Raw genomic sequence first — 15825 nt, 5'->3', positions numbered from 1 at the left:
GCTCAGTGTGTCAGGTTCAGGGACAAGCACACTGCCCTGAACATGCTCAGCCTTTGCCTGTTACTTCCTCCTGCCTGTAAGGTATTTATTTTTCTTTTTTTCCCCCATGTTTAGCATGCAAGCCATAGAAAAGTTGATTTCTCACAGAGCTTTCCCATTCTCTCCCCTCTCTCCAGAGTCTTGACAGCTGTGAAAGAAGTGCAGCGGGAGGATGGAGAGTAAGCCAGCAGTGAACGGCCATGATGCCCCCATATATCACCAGGAAGCAAACCACTTGGACCAGGACGTGTTGCCTTGCAAACAGAAAAAAGCAGCTGACAGGGATGTGACGGTGATGGATGCTTCAGGTGAGCCCTTGGAGGCAGCTGGCAGCATTGCTGGAGTGTATGTAGAGGCTTCAAAGAAGACAATGAGCTTTTATGATGCCACCAGAGAGCACCTCCTGAGTCTGGATTCAGCACTTTGTCTTCTTGAGGCCCAGGCAGCCATGGGCTTCATCACTGACCCGGTGAAGAACAGGCATGTCTCTGTAGCAGAAGCTGTGCAGCAGGGGCTGGTGGGGCTGGAGCTGAAGGAGAGGCTGCTCTCTGCAGAGCAAGCTGCTACTGGCTTTGTGGACCCCTACACAGAAGAGAAAATCTCCCTCTACCAGGCAATCCAGAAGGATCTGATCGGGAGGGAGCAAGGTACTCGGCTGCTAGAGGCCCAGATTGCAACCGGAGGCATCATTGACCCAGCCACTGGCTGCCGGCTCCCAGCAGATGTTGCCTGTGAGAGGGGATTTTTAGATGAAGAAATGAGCCAGCTCCTCTCTGACCCCAGCAATGAGGACAGCAAAGGGTTCCTCAACCCCAGTACTATGGAGAGAGTCACTTATATGGAGCTTATGAAGAGAAGTGTTGTTGATCCAGCCTCAGGCCTCCTCCTCTTGCCCCTGCAAATCACGTTCCCAGGGCTGGGAGGGAGGGTGAGCAGCAGGGATCTGCTGGACTCTGGCATCATCGGCCCTGACATGTTCAGAAGTCTTGAGGAGGGAAGAGTTTCTGCCCAGGAAGTAGCAGAGAATGACTCCGTTCAGCAGTTCCTGCATGGGACAAGGAGTGTGACTGGTGTCGTCCTGCCTTCTGGTGAGAGGAAAAGTCTTTACCAGGCACTGAGAGAGCATCTCCTCATGCCTGGTGCTGCTCTGATGCTACTGCAAGTCCAGGCCTCCACTGGCAGCCTGACAGACCCCATAAAGAACAAAAGCTACTCAGTTGATGAGGCTGTCAGGGTCGGTCTCATCGGCCCAGAGCTTCATGAGAAACTGTCTTCAGCTGAGAGGACCATCACTGGATACAGGGACCCCTACACTGGAGAAATGCTCTCTCTGTTCCAAGCCATCAGGAAGGGCTTCATCCCCAAGGACCATGGCATTTTCCTTCTGGAAGCTCAGATGGCCACAGGGGGTATAATTGCTCCAGGCAGGCACCTCCGTGTCCCCACAGAGACAGCTTGCAAGTGGGGGTACCTGGACGAGGCCACAAGACAGCTCCTCTCCAGTCCTACTGATGACATGAAAGGGTTCTTTGACCCCAGCTTCAAGGAGAAGCTGATCTACGCAGACCTTCTCAAGCGCTGTGTCACTGATCCCAGCACGGGGCTCCTTCTGCTGCCACTTGATGGAGACAGCAAAGAAGGATCTGAGGGAACCCACCTGTTCTTTGACCATAGGACCCAAGCAGCTCTGGAAAACACACAGGTACCCATTGCTTTAGGTAAATTCAAGGGAAAGTCAGTGTCTCTCTGGAAACTTCTCTTCTCAGACTACATCCAGAGTGAGCAAAGAGCTGCTCTCACCCAGCAGTACCTTGCAGGAACACTCTCTACGCAAGAATTGGGTAAGGCAGTCAGTGCCACCATTGAGGAAATGGCTTCCACTGCTAATGTCACCTTTGAAGGACTGAGGGACCGGGTGACAGCTGACCAGCTCCTGAGCTCTGAAATCATCAACAAAGATTTGTTTAAGAAATTGAAGGAGGGAGAAACATCAGCCAAAGAAGTTGTCAGCATGGACACTGTCAAGAAGTACCTGCAAGGGACAGGTAGCATTGGTGGGCTCCTGCTTCCCGACTCCCAGGAGAAGATCAGCATCTACCAGGCAAAACGGAAAGGACTTTTAAGGCCAGGAACGTCACTGATCCTCCTGGAGGCACAGGCTGCTACTGGATTTATCATTGACCCAGCTGCCAACAAAAGGTATTCTGTGGATGAGGCATTAAGAGCCAACGTCATTGGCCCAGATGTTTATGACAAGCTACTGACTGCAGAGAAATCTGTCACCGGCTACAGAGATCCTTACTCAGGGAACAAGATTTCTCTCTTCCAGGCCATGAAGAAGGAGCTCATCGTCAAGGAGCACGCTATCCGCCTGCTTGAGGCCCAGATCGCCACTGGTGGCATCATCGACCCCATCAACAGCCACCGCATCCCTGTGGAGGTGGCCTACCGGCGTGGCTACTTTGACAAGAAGATGAACTTAATCCTTTCTGATCCCAGTGATGATACCAAGGGCTTCTTTGACCCCAACACCCATGAGAACCTCACCTACCTGCAGCTGAAGGAGAAGTGCATCACAGAGCCAAACACTGGGCTCTGCCTCCTTCCCCTGAACAGCAGGAAGTGCCAGTTCATTGATGATGCCACCAGACGGGTGTTCAGGAGCTCCTGGCTGCCGGTCAGGTTTGGGCGGTTACGAGGGGAGAAGGTGTCCATGTGGGACCTGCTGAACTCGGAGTACTTCAGCGAGGGGAGGCGCCGAGAGATATTCAACCACTACCAGCTGAGGAAGCTCACCCTAGAACAAATTCGAATCATGCTAGAGGAGGAAATGAAAAAATGGGCCCCCATCAAGTTCCCAGCCATGAGAGGCAGCGTCAGTGCTTACCACCTGATGGAAACAGGTGTCATTGACAAGGCCCTGTTTGAGAAGGTGTTGGAGGGATCCATCACACCAGAGGAAGTCCTGCACATGAACTCTGTCAGAAAGTACCTCTATGGCTCTGGCAGCATCGGGGGGATTGTACTCCAGCCCTCAAACCAGAGGATAAGCATTTACGAGGCCATGAAGAAAAACATCATGGTCCCAGGAGTAGCCCTTCCACTGTTAGAGGCCCAGGCTGCCACAGGCTTCATCATTGACCCAGTGAACAACCAGAAACTCTGTGTGGATGATGCCATCAAGGAGGGAGTCATTGGGCCAGAAGTCCATGAGAAGCTGCAGCATGCAGAAGGGGCTGTAACAGGCTACAAAGATCCTTTCACGGGCAAGAAGATACCCCTCTTCCAGGCAATGAAGAAGGGCCTGATTGCTGACAAACAGGCGATGCAGTTGATGGAGGTGCAGATGGCTACAGGAGGCATCATTGACCCAACATGTGGCCACTATATCCCTGTAGAATGTGCCCAGAAGCGAGGGTGCCTGGATGAGGACACAAACAAGGCCCTTTCTAAGCCCAGTGACAACAACAGAGCCTTCTGCGCCCCAGACAGCAAAGAGACCATGACCTATGCCGAGCTAATCAAGCGCTGCCAGAAGGATGAGATCTCCGGCTTCCATTTGCTGCCTCTGCCACAGACAGCTGCTCCTGCCTACACCGATGAACAAATCCAGCAGATTTTTAAGGAAACTGTGGTGAAGGAAAAAGGGCTCTCCCTCTGGGAGCTAGTTCACTCTGGGTATTTCACTGAGGAACAGAGGAGTGACTTCGTGGAGAGGTTCCGCTCTGAGGAAATGTCGCTGCAGCAGCTGGTTGCTCTTGTGCTCAGACTGGTTGGGGAGATGGAAATGAAAGCCCACACCCACATCACCTTGGAAGGGTTGCGGGGCAGTGTCTCAGCAGTCTGGCTGCTGGATGCTGGCATCATTACTGAGAAGACGTTTGAAGAACTGGCTCAGGGCATAAGGACTCCCGAGGAAGTGGCTGCGATGGAGAGTGTGAAGAGGTACTTGCAGGGCACAGGCAGCATTGCCGGAGTATTCATAGAGGCATCCAAAAAGAAGATGAGCTTTTATGATGCCATGAAAAACAATCTCCTCCTCCCTGGGGCTGCTCTGAGGCTGCTAGAAGCTCAGGCAGCCACAGGATACCTAACTGACACAGCTACAAACCGGAGACTTAGCGTGAGGGATGCTGTGAAAGCAGGTGTTGTCGGTGAAGAGCTCACTGAGAAACTCCTTCTAGCTGAGAGGGCAGTGACTGGCTACACAGACCCCTACACAGGGACCTCCATCTCACTATGTCAAGCACTCAGGAAAGAGCTGATTCCCCTGGGAGATGCTGTTCCCTTGCTAGAGGCCCAGCTGGCCACAGGAGGGGTCATTGATCCCATTCACCATCATCACCTTCCACTCCAGGCTGCGTGCAGATATGGCTTCTACGATGACGACCTGAACCAAACCCTCTCTCAGCTGAATGACAGCACCAAAATCTTTTTTGATCCAAACACAAAGGAGAATGTGACTTACCAGCAGCTGAAGGACAGGTGCATTCATGAGGCTGAGTCAGATCTCTGGCTCCTTCCTCTGTCAGAAAACGCGATGTTCTGTGTCGATGAACAAACCATGGAGGTGCTGAAATCTGTGACTGTTTGTGTCAACATAGGGCGGTTCAAAGGACAGACAGTGTCAGTCTGGGACCTTCTCAACTCTGAATACCTCTCAGACAGCAAAAGAAGAGAGCTAGTGCAAAAGTACAAAGATGAGAATACTGAAGTGCTACATGAAATCATAACAATTGTCATCACAATCATCAAAGAGACTGAGGCGCAGGGCAAGAAGTTTGCATTCAAGGGTTTGCGGAAAAAAGTATCTGCCAGTGACCTCTTCCAGTCTCAACTTATAGACAAAAAAACCCTCGATGAGCTCAACCAGGGGAAGAAAACAGTCAAAGAAGTCACTGAAATGGACTCTGTCCGCAGGTACCTGGAAGGCAGCAATTTCATAGCAGGGGTCCTTATACAGCCAAGCAATGTGAAGATGAGCATCTACCATGCCATGAGGAAGGGCATCCTGAGGCCAGGGACAGCACTGGTGCTGCTGGAGGCTCAGGCTGCCACTGGCTACATTATTGACCCAGAGAAAAACCAGAAGTTTTCAGTGGAGGAAGCATTAACTGAAGGTCTAATTGGAGGGGAGATATTTGAAAAGCTACTCTGTGCAGAAAGAGCTGTGACAGGCTACACTGACCCCTACACAAAAGCCCCAATGTCCCTATTTGAAGCTATGAACCAAGGACTGATTGTGAAGAGCCATGGCATCCGCCTGCTTGAGGCCCAGATCGCCACCGGCGGCATCATCGACCCCGTGCACAGCCACCGCCTCCCCGTGGAGGTGGCCTACCAGCGTGGCTACTTTGACCAAGAGATGAACCAAATCCTCTCTGACCCCACTGATGACACCAAGGGCTTCTTTGACCCCAACACCCACGAGAACCTCACCTACATGCAGCTCCTGGAGAGATGTGTCCAAGATTCAGAGACTGGATTGTACATGCTACAAGTTGTTCAGGAAGGAGGAAAGTACTTCTACATTGATGAGTGTACCAAAAAGGTTTTCCGCTCAAAGCCCCTAGAAGTGAAAGTTGGAAAGTTTAAAGACCAAACAGTTTCCATCTGGGAAATCCTCTGCTCTCATTACATCTCTGAGCAGAAAAGGAAAGAACTAGTGATGCAGTACAAATGCAAAACCCTCACGCTGGAAGATCTTATAGCCCTCATCCTCAAAATAGTTGAGGATACAGAGAAAAGAGCAGAAGCCCTCAAGGTTAAAGGACTCCGGGGGGATGTGTCAATATCAGAATTGTTTAACTCTGAAATAATTGACAAGAAAACTCTAGATCAGCTGCAGGATGGGAGTCTCACGCTTGCCAGCCTCACAAAGAAGGACACCATCAAAAGGTACTTGGATGGCACCGGATGCATTGCTGGGGTTCTAATCCCATCAAGGAAAGAAAAGATGAGCATCTACCAGGCCCTGGAGAAGGGTCTACTCACAGAGCAATGTGCACTAGGGCTGCTGGAGGCACAGGCTGCCACTGGTTTTCTCATTGACCCAGTGATAAATAAGAAGCTCTCTGTAGATGAGGCTGTCTCGTCTGGGCTGGTAGGTAGCAACTTGCACAAGAAGCTCCTATCAGCAGAGAAAGCTGTGACAGGATACACACATACTCATGCAGGAAATAAATTATCCCTCTTCCAGGCCATAAGGCAAAAGATAACAGTCAAGGAGCACGGCATCCGCCTGCTCGAGGCCCAGATCGCCACCGGTGGCATCATCGACCCTGTGCACAGCCACCGCCTCCCCGTGGAGGTGGCCTACCGGCGTGGCTACTTGGATGAGGAAATGTTTCTTCTACTTTCTGATCCAGATCACGGTAGCAAAGGTTTTATAGATCCCAACACTCATGAGAAAATCAGTTACAGTCAGCTACTAAAGAGATGTTCCAAAGACAGAGATAGTGGATTGTACCTGCTGCAGGTTACGGAAAAAGAAGATGATTATTTCTACGTTGATGAGCAAACAAAAAATTCCCTGTTGTCTAAAAAGGTACAAGTGCCTGTTGGAAAATACAAAGGATGTGTATTATCACTGTGGGAACTTCTCTGTTCTGAGTATATCAGTGAAGAGAAAAGAAAAGAACTGGTGAAAAAATATAAACAGGAATCCCATCACATTCTGCAAGGAATCATTGAAACAATACTATATATCATCAAAGAAAAAGAAGAGGACAGAAGTGATATCTGGTTCCAAGGACTCAGACAACAAATAACAGCATCAGAACTTGTCAGCGCACAGATAATTACAGAAGAAACAATGGAAAAACTCCATGAAGGAAAAGAAACGGCACAAGAAATAGCACAAATGGATAGTGTGAGAAGATACCTTGAGGGAACTGGAAGCATCGCCGGCGTGCTGGTGCCGTCCAAGGTCAACCCCGCCAAGATGGAGAAGATGAGCATCTACCAGGCCATGTGGAAGGGCATCCTAAGACCAGGGACAGCACTGGTGCTGCTGGAGGCACAGGCTGCCACCGGCTTCATCATTGACCCGCTCGCCAACAAGAAGCTCTCCGTGGACGAGGCCGTCTCGTCCGGGCTGGTGGGCAGCGAGCTGCAGAAAAAACTACTTTGTGCAGAGAGGGCTGTAACAGGCTACACTGACCCGTGCACGGCGCAGAAGATGTCGCTTTTCCAGGCCATGAAGAAGGAGCTCATTGTCAAGGAGCACGGCATCCGCCTGCTCGAGGCCCAGATCGCCACCGGCGGCATCATCGACCCCGTGCACAGCCACCGCCTCCCCGTGGAGGTGGCCTACCGGCGCGGCTACTTTGACCAGGAGATGAACCAGATCCTCTCCGACCCCACCGACGACACCAAGGGCTTCTTTGACCCCAACACCCACGAGAACCTCACCTACATGCAGCTCCTCCGCCGCTGCGTGCCCGACCCGGACACGGGGCTGCTCATGCTCCAGCTGATGGACAAGGGCTCCGTGCTCTACCAGCTGACCGAGGACGCCCGGAAAGCCCTGCAGGCCGCCCGCACCACCGTCAGCGTGGGGCTCTTCCAGGGCCAGAGCGTCACAGTCTGGGAGCTCCTCTTCTCCCGCTACGTCCCCGACCACCGGCGCCAGGACCTCCTCCGGAAGTACAAGGCGGGGACGGTCACCATCTCGGAGATGATCACGCTCCTCACCACCATCGTCACCGGGGCTGAGGGCCAGGGCCACGGCGCTGCCCTGGCCCGCAAGCCGACGCAGCGGGAGGCCCCGCCGCCGGCGGCCGAGAATGGCGAGGCTGCGGACTCCCGGCGGGAGCGGGAGCGGGAGCTGGAGCTGGAGCGGTCCCTGAAGTCCCGCACCGTTGAGGTCTCGGCGGGCGGCTTCCACGGCAGGAAGGTCTCCCTGTGGGAGCTCCTCTTCTCCAAGTACGTCTCCGAGGCAAAGAGGCAGGAGCTGCTGGGCAAGGTCCGGGCCGGGAGCCTGGCGCTGGACGAGCTGGCAAGGCTCCTCACCGTCCTCATCGAGGAGGTGGTGGAGCGGAGCAGCAACGTGAAATTCACGGGCCTCAGGAGGCAGGTGACCGCCTCGGACCTGGCGGACTCGGGCATCATCGACAAGGACACGCTGGCCGACCTCGTCCAGGGCTCCAAGACGGTGGAGGAGGTGACGGAAATGGCCTCCGTCAAGCGCTACCTGGACGGCACGGGCTGCATCGCCGGCGTGCTGGTGCCCTCCAAGGCCGACCCCGCCAAGATGGAGAAGATGAGCATCTACCAGGCCATGTGGAAGGGCATCCTGAGGCAGGGCACGGCCCTGGTGCTGCTGGAGGCGCAGGCTGCCACCGGCTTCGTCGTCGACCCGCTCGCCAACAAGAAGCTCTCCGTGGACGAGGCCGTCTCGTCCGGGCTGGTGGGCAGCGAGCTGCACGAGAAGCTCCTGTCGGCCGAGAGGGCCGTGACGGGCTACACCGACCCCTACACCGGCGACCAGATCTCCCTCTTCCAGGCCATGAAGAAGGAGCTCATCGTCAAGGAGCACGGCATCCGCCTGCTCGAGGCCCAGATCGCTACCGGCGGCATCATCGACCCCGTGCACAGCCACCGCCTCCCCGTGGAGGTGGCCTACCGGCGCGGCTACTTTGACCAGGAGATGAACCAGATCCTCTCCGACCCCACCGACGACACCAAGGGCTTCTTTGACCCCAACACCCACGAGAACCTCACCTACATGCAGCTCCTCCGCCGCTGCGTGCCCGACCCGGACACGGGGCTGCTCATGCTCCAGCTGATGGACAAGGGCTCCGTGCTCTACCAGCTGACCGAGGATGCCCGGAAAGCCCTGCAGGCCGCCCGCACCACCGTCAGCGTGGGGCTCTTCCAGGGCCAGAGCGTCACAGTCTGGGAGCTCCTCTTCTCCCGCTACGTCCCCGACCACCGGCGCCAGGACCTCCTCCGGAAGTACAAGGCGGGGACGGTCACCATCTCGGAGATGATCACGCTCCTCACCACCATCGTCACCGGGGCTGAGGGCCAGGGCCACGGCGCTGCCCTGGCCCGCAAGCCGACGCAGCGGGAGGCCCCGCCGCCGGCGGCCGAGAATGGCGAGGCCGCGGACTCCCGGCGGGAGCGGGAGCGGGAGCGGGAGCGGGAGCGGGAGCTGGAGCTGGAGCGGTCCCTGAAGTCCCGCACCGTTGAGGTCTCGGCGGGCGGCTTCCACGGCAGGAAGGTCTCCCTGTGGGAGCTCCTCTTCTCCAAGTACGTCTCCGAGGCAAAGAGGCAGGAGCTGCTGGGCAAGGTCCGGGCCGGGAGCCTGGCGCTGGACGAGCTGGCAAGGCTCCTCACCGTCCTCATCGAGGAGGTGGTGGAGCGGAGCAGCAACGTGAAATTCACGGGCCTCAGGAGGCAGGTGACCGCCTCGGACCTGGCGGACTCGGGCATCATCGACAAGGACACGCTGGCCGACCTCGTCCAGGGCTCCAAGACGGTGGAGGAGGTGACGGAAATGGCCTCCGTCAAGCGCTACCTGGACGGCACGGGCTGCATCGCCGGCGTGCTGGTGCCCTCCAAGGCCGACCCCGCCAAGATGGAGAAGATGAGCATCTACCAGGCCATGTGGAAGGGCATCCTGAGGCAGGGCACGGCCCTGGTGCTGCTGGAGGCGCAGGCTGCCACCGGCTTCGTCGTCGACCCGCTCGCCAACAAGAAGCTCTCCGTGGACGAGGCCGTCTCGTCCGGGCTGGTGGGCAGCGAGCTGCACGAGAAGCTCCTGTCGGCCGAGAGGGCCGTGACGGGCTACACCGACCCCTACACCGGCGACCAGATCTCCCTCTTCCAGGCCATGAAGAAGGAGCTCATCGTCAAGGAGCACGGCATCCGCCTGCTCGAGGCCCAGATCGCCACCGGCGGCATCATCGACCCCGTGCACAGCCACCGCCTCCCCGTGGAGGTGGCCTACCGGCGCGGCTACTTTGACCAGGAGATGAACCAGATCCTCTCCGACCCCACCGACGACACCAAGGGCTTCTTTGACCCCAACACCCACGAGAACCTCACCTACATGCAGCTCCTCCGCCGCTGCGTGCCCGACCCGGACACGGGGCTGCTCATGCTCCAGCTGATGGACAAGGGCTCCGTGCTCTACCAGCTGACCGAGGACGCCCGGAAAGCCCTGCAGGCCGCCCGCACCACCGTCAGCGTGGGGCTCTTCCAGGGCCAGAGCGTCACAGTCTGGGAGCTCCTCTTCTCCCGCTACGTCCCCGACCACCGGCGCCAGGACCTCCTCCGGAAGTACAAGGCGGGGACGGTCACCATCTCGGAGATGATCACGCTCCTCACCACCATCGTCACCGGGGCTGAGGGCCAGGGCCACGGCGCTGCCCTGGCCCGCAAGCCGACGCAGCGGGAGGCCCCGCCGCCGGCGGCCGAGAATGGCGAGGCCGCGGACTCCCGGCGGGAGCGGGAGCGGGAGCGGGAGCGGGAGCGGGAGCTGGAGCTGGAGCGGTCCCTGAAGTCCCGCACCGTTGAGGTCTCGGCGGGCGGCTTCCACGGCAGGAAGGTCTCCCTGTGGGAGCTCCTCTTCTCCAAGTACGTCTCCGAGGCAAAGAGGCAGGAGCTGCTGGGCAAGGTCCGGGCCGGGAGCCTGGCGCTGGACGAGCTGGCAAGGCTCCTCACCGTCCTCATCGAGGAGGTGGTGGAGCGGAGCAGCAACGTGAAATTCACGGGCCTCAGGAGGCAGGTGACCGCCTCGGACCTGGCGGACTCGGGCATCATCGACAAGGACACGCTGGCCGACCTCGTCCAGGGCTCCAAGACGGTGGAGGAGGTGACGGAAATGGCCTCCGTCAAGCGCTACCTGGACGGCACGGGCTGCATCGCCGGCGTGCTGGTGCCCTCCAAGGCCGACCCCGCCAAGATGGAGAAGATGAGCATCTACCAGGCCATGTGGAAGGGCATCCTGAGGCAGGGCACGGCCCTGGTGCTGCTGGAGGCGCAGGCTGCCACCGGCTTCGTCGTCGACCCGCTCGCCAACAAGAAGCTCTCCGTGGACGAGGCCGTCTCGTCCGGGCTGGTGGGCAGCGAGCTGCACGAGAAGCTCCTGTCGGCCGAGAGGGCCGTGACGGGCTACACCGACCCCTACACCGGCGACCAGATCTCCCTCTTCCAGGCCATGAAGAAGGAGCTCATCGTCAAGGAGCACGGCATCCGCCTGCTCGAGGCCCAGATCGCCACCGGCGGCATCATCGACCCCGTGCACAGCCACCGCCTCCCCGTGGAGGTGGCCTACCGGCGCGGCTACTTTGACCAGGAGATGAACCAGATCCTCTCCGACCCCACCGACGACACCAAGGGCTTCTTTGACCCCAACACCCACGAGAACCTCACCTACATGCAGCTCCTCCGCCGCTGCGTGCCCGACCCGGACACGGGGCTGCTCATGCTCCAGCTGATGGACAAGGGCTCCGTGCTCTACCAGCTGACCGAGGACGCCCGGAAAGCCCTGCAGGCCGCCCGCACCACCGTCAGCGTGGGGCTCTTCCAGGGCCAGAGCGTCACAGTCTGGGAGCTCCTCTTCTCCCGCTACGTCCCCGACCACCGGCGCCAGGACCTCCTCCGGAAGTACAAGGCGGGGACGGTCACCATCTCGGAGATGATCACGCTCCTCACCACCATCGTCACCGGGGCTGAGGGCCAGGGCCACGGCGCTGCCCTGGCCCGCAAGCCGACGCAGCGGGAGGCCCCGCCGCCGGCGGCCGGGAATGGCGAGGCCGCGGACTCCCGGCGGGAGCGGGAGCGGGAGCGGGAGCGGGAGCGGGAGCTGGAGCTGGAGCGGTCCCTGAAGTCCCGCACCGTTGAGGTCTCGGCGGGCGGCTTCCACGGCAGGAAGGTCTCCCTGTGGGAGCTCCTCTTCTCCAAGTACGTCTCCGAGGCAAAGAGGCAGGAGCTGCTGGGCAAGGTCCGGGCCGGGAGCCTGGCACTGGACGAGCTGGCAAGGCTCCTCACCGTCCTCATCGAGGAGGTGGTGGAGCGGAGCAGCAACGTGAAATTCACGGGCCTCAGGAGGCAGGTGACCGCCTCGGACCTGGCGGACTCAGGCATCATCGACAAGGACACGCTGGCCGACCTCGTCCAGGGCTCCAAGACGGTGGAGGAGGTGACGGAAATGGCCTCCGTCAAGCGCTACCTGGACGGCACGGGCTGCATCGCCGGCGTGCTGGTGCCCTCCAAGGCCGACCCCGCCAAGATGGAGAAGATGAGCATCTACCAGGCCATGTGGAAGGGCATCCTGAGGCAGGGCACGGCCCTGGTGCTGCTGGAGGCGCAGGCTGCCACCGGCTTCGTCGTCGACCCGCTCGCCAACAAGAAGCTCTCCGTGGACGAGGCCGTCTCGTCCGGGCTGGTGGGCAGCGAGCTGCACGAGAAGCTCCTGTCGGCCGAGAGGGCCGTGACGGGCTACACCGACCCCTACACCGGCGACCAGATCTCCCTCTTCCAGGCCATGAAGAAGGAGCTCATCGTCAAGGAGCACGGCATCCGCCTGCTCGAGGCCCAGATCGCCACCGGCGGCATCATCGACCCCGTGCACAGCCACCGCCTCCCCGTGGAGGTGGCCTACCGGCGCGGCTACTTTGACCAGGAGATGAACCAGATCCTCTCCGACCCCACCGACGACACCAAGGGCTTCTTTGACCCCAACACCCACGAGAACCTCACCTACATGCAGCTCCTCCGCCGCTGCGTGCCCGACCCGGACACGGGGCTGCTCATGCTCCAGCTGATGGACAAGGGCTCCGTGCTCTACCAGCTGACCGAGGACGCCCGGAAAGCCCTGCAGGCCGCCCGCACCACCGTCAGCGTGGGGCTCTTCCAGGGCCAGAGCGTCACAGTCTGGGAGCTCCTCTTCTCCCGCTACGTCCCCGACCACCGGCGCCAGGACCTCCTCCGGAAGTACAAGGCGGGGACGGTCACCATCTCAGAGATGATCACGCTCCTCACCACCATCGTCACCGGGGCTGAGGGCCAGGGCCACGGCGCTGCCCTGGCCCGCAAGCCGACGCAGCGGGAGGCCCCGCCGCCGGCGGCCGAGAATGGCGAGGCCGCGGACTCCCGGCGGGAGCGGGAGCGGGAGCGGGAGCTGGAGCTGGAGCGGTCCCTGAAGTCCCGCACCGTTGAGGTCTCGGCGGGCGGCTTCCACGGCAGGAAGGTCTCCCTGTGGGAGCTCCTCTTCTCCAAGTACGTCTCCGAGGCAAAGAGGCAGGAGCTGCTGGGCAAGGTCCGGGCCGGGAGCCTGGCGCTGGACGAGCTGGCAAGGCTCCTCACCGTCCTCATCGAGGAGGTGGTGGAGCGGAGCAGCAACGTGAAATTCACGGGCCTCAGGAGGCAGGTGACCGCCTCGGACCTGGCGGACTCGGGCATCATCGACAAGGACACGCTGGCCGACCTCGTCCAGGGCTCCAAGACGGTGGAGGAGGTGACGGAAATGGCCTCCGTCAAGCGCTACCTGGACGGCACGGGCTGCATCGCCGGCGTGCTGGTGCCCTCCAAGGCCGACCCCGCCAAGATGGAGAAGATGAGCATCTACCAGGCCATGTGGAAGGGCATCCTGAGGCAGGGCACGGCCCTGGTGCTGCTGGAGGCGCAGGCTGCCACCGGCTTCGTCGTCGACCCGCTCGCCAACAAGAAGCTCTCCGTGGACGAGGCCGTCTCGTCCGGGCTGGTGGGCAGCGAGCTGCACGAGAAGCTCCTGTCGGCCGAGAGGGCCGTGACGGGCTACACCGACCCCTACACCGGCGACCAGATCTCCCTCTTCCAGGCCATGAAGAAGGAGCTCATCGTCAAGGAGCACGGCATCCGCCTGCTCGAGGCCCAGATCGCCACCGGCGGCATCATCGACCCCGTGCACAGCCACCGCCTCCCCGTGGAGGTGGCCTACCGGCGCGGCTACTTTGACCAGGAGATGAACCAGATCCTCTCCGACCCCACCGACGACACCAAGGGCTTCTTTGACCCCAACACCCACGAGAACCTCACCTACATGCAGCTCCTCCGCCGCTGCGTGCCCGACCCGGACACGGGGCTGCTCATGCTCCAGCTGATGGACAAGGGCTCCGTGCTCTACCAGCTGACCGAGGACGCCCGGAAAGCCCTGCAGGCCGCCCGCACCACCGTCAGCGTGGGGCTCTTCCAGGGCCAGAGCGTCACAGTCTGGGAGCTCCTCTTCTCCCGCTACGTCCCCGACCACCGGCGCCAGGACCTCCTCCGGAAGTACAAGGCGGGGACGGTCACCATCTCGGAGATGATCACGCTCCTCACCACCATCGTCACCGGGGCTGAGGGCCAGGGCCACGGCGCTGCCCTGGCCCGCAAGCCGACGCAGCGGGAGGCCCCGCCGCCGGCGGCCGAGAATGGCGAGGCCGCGGACTCCCGGCGGGAGCGGGAGCGGGAGTGGGAGCGGGAGCGGGAGCGGGAGCTGGAGCTGGAGCGGTCCCTGAAGTCCCGCACCGTTGAGGTCTCGGCGGGCGGCTTCCACGGCAGGAAGGTCTCCCTGTGGGAGCTCCTCTTCTCCAAGTACGTCTCCGAGGCAAAGAGGCAGGAGCTGCTGGGCAAGGTCCGGGCCGGGAGCCTGGCGCTGGACGAGCTGGCAAGGCTCCTCACCGTCCTCATCGAGGAGGTGGTGGAGCGGAGCAGCAACGTGAAATTCACGGGCCTCAGGAGGCAGGTGACCGCCTCGGACCTGGCGGACTCGGGCATCATCGACAAGGACACGCTGGCCGACCTCGTCCAGGGCTCCAAGACGGTGGAGGAGGTGACGGAAATGGCCTCCGTCAAGCGCTACCTGGACGGCACGGGCTGCATCGCCGGCGTGCTGGTGCCCTCCAAGGCCGACCCCGCCAAGATGGAGAAGATGAGCATCTACCAGGCCATGTGGAAGGGCATCCTGAGGCAGGGCACGGCCCTGGTGCTGCTGGAGGCGCAGGCTGCCACCGGCTTCGTCGTCGACCCGCTCGCCAACAAGAAGCTCTCCGTGGACGAGGCCGTCTCGTCCGGGCTGGTGGGCAGCGAGCTGCACGAGAAGCTCCTGTCGGCCGAGAGGGCCGTGACGGGCTACACCGACCCCTACACCGGCGACCAGATCTCCCTCTTCCAGGCCATGAAGAAGGAGCTCATCGTCAAGGAGCACGGCATCCGCCTGCTCGAGGCCCAGATCGCCACCGGCGGCATCATCGACCCCGTGCACAGCCACCGCCTCCCCGTGGAGGTGGCCTACCGGCGCGGCTACTTTGACCAGGAGATGAACCAGATCCTCTCCGACCCCACCGACGACACCAAGGGCTTCTTTGACCCCAACACCCACGAGAACCTCACCTACATGCAGCTCCTCCGCCGCTGCGTGCCCGACCCGGACACGGGGCTGCTCATGCTCCAGCTGATGGACAAGGGCTCCGTGCTCTACCAGCTGACCGAGGACGCCCGGAAAGCCCTGCAGGCCGCCCGCACCACCGTCAGCGTGGGGCTCTTCCAGGGCCAGAGCGTCACAGTCTGGGAGCTCCTCTTCTCCCGCTACGTCCCCGACCACCGGCGCCAGGACCTCCTCCGGAAGTACAAGGCGGGGACGGTCACCATCTCGGAGATGATCACGCTCCTCACCACCATCGTCACCGGGGCTGAGGGCCAGGGCCACGGCGCTGCCCTGGCCCGCAAGCCGACGCAGCGGGAGGCCCCGCCGCCGGCGGCCGAGAATGGCGAGGCCGCGGACTCCCGGCGGGAGCGGGAGCGGGAGTGGGAGCG

The 15825-nt window shown here is 60.3% G+C and overlaps 1 protein-coding gene across 1 annotated transcript in view; it reads left to right on the top strand.

Annotated features, from left to right (window-relative positions):
* Positions 1 to 211: 211 nt before the first annotated feature.
* EPPK1 (epiplakin 1) overlaps positions 212 to 15825 on the top strand; it is a 29948-nt gene continuing 14334 nt past the window's right edge. The window contains exons 1-5 of the mRNA XM_054818516.1: positions 212 to 9145; positions 9191 to 10474; positions 10520 to 11803; positions 11849 to 14449; positions 14501 to 15816. Of these exons, the coding sequence (XP_054674491.1) occupies positions 212 to 9145; positions 9191 to 10474; positions 10520 to 11803; positions 11849 to 14449; positions 14501 to 15816 (15419 nt within the window). The remainder of the gene's footprint in view (positions 9146 to 9190; positions 10475 to 10519; positions 11804 to 11848; positions 14450 to 14500; positions 15817 to 15825) is intronic.

Source organism: Grus americana, chromosome 2 (genome assembly GCF_028858705.1).
Source record: "Grus americana isolate bGruAme1 chromosome 2, bGruAme1.mat, whole genome shotgun sequence".
Taxonomy (NCBI): domain Eukaryota; kingdom Metazoa; phylum Chordata; class Aves; order Gruiformes; family Gruidae; genus Grus; species Grus americana.
The sequence above is the reverse complement of the archived record's forward strand: the minus strand, read 5'-3'. Positions and strand labels throughout refer to the sequence as shown.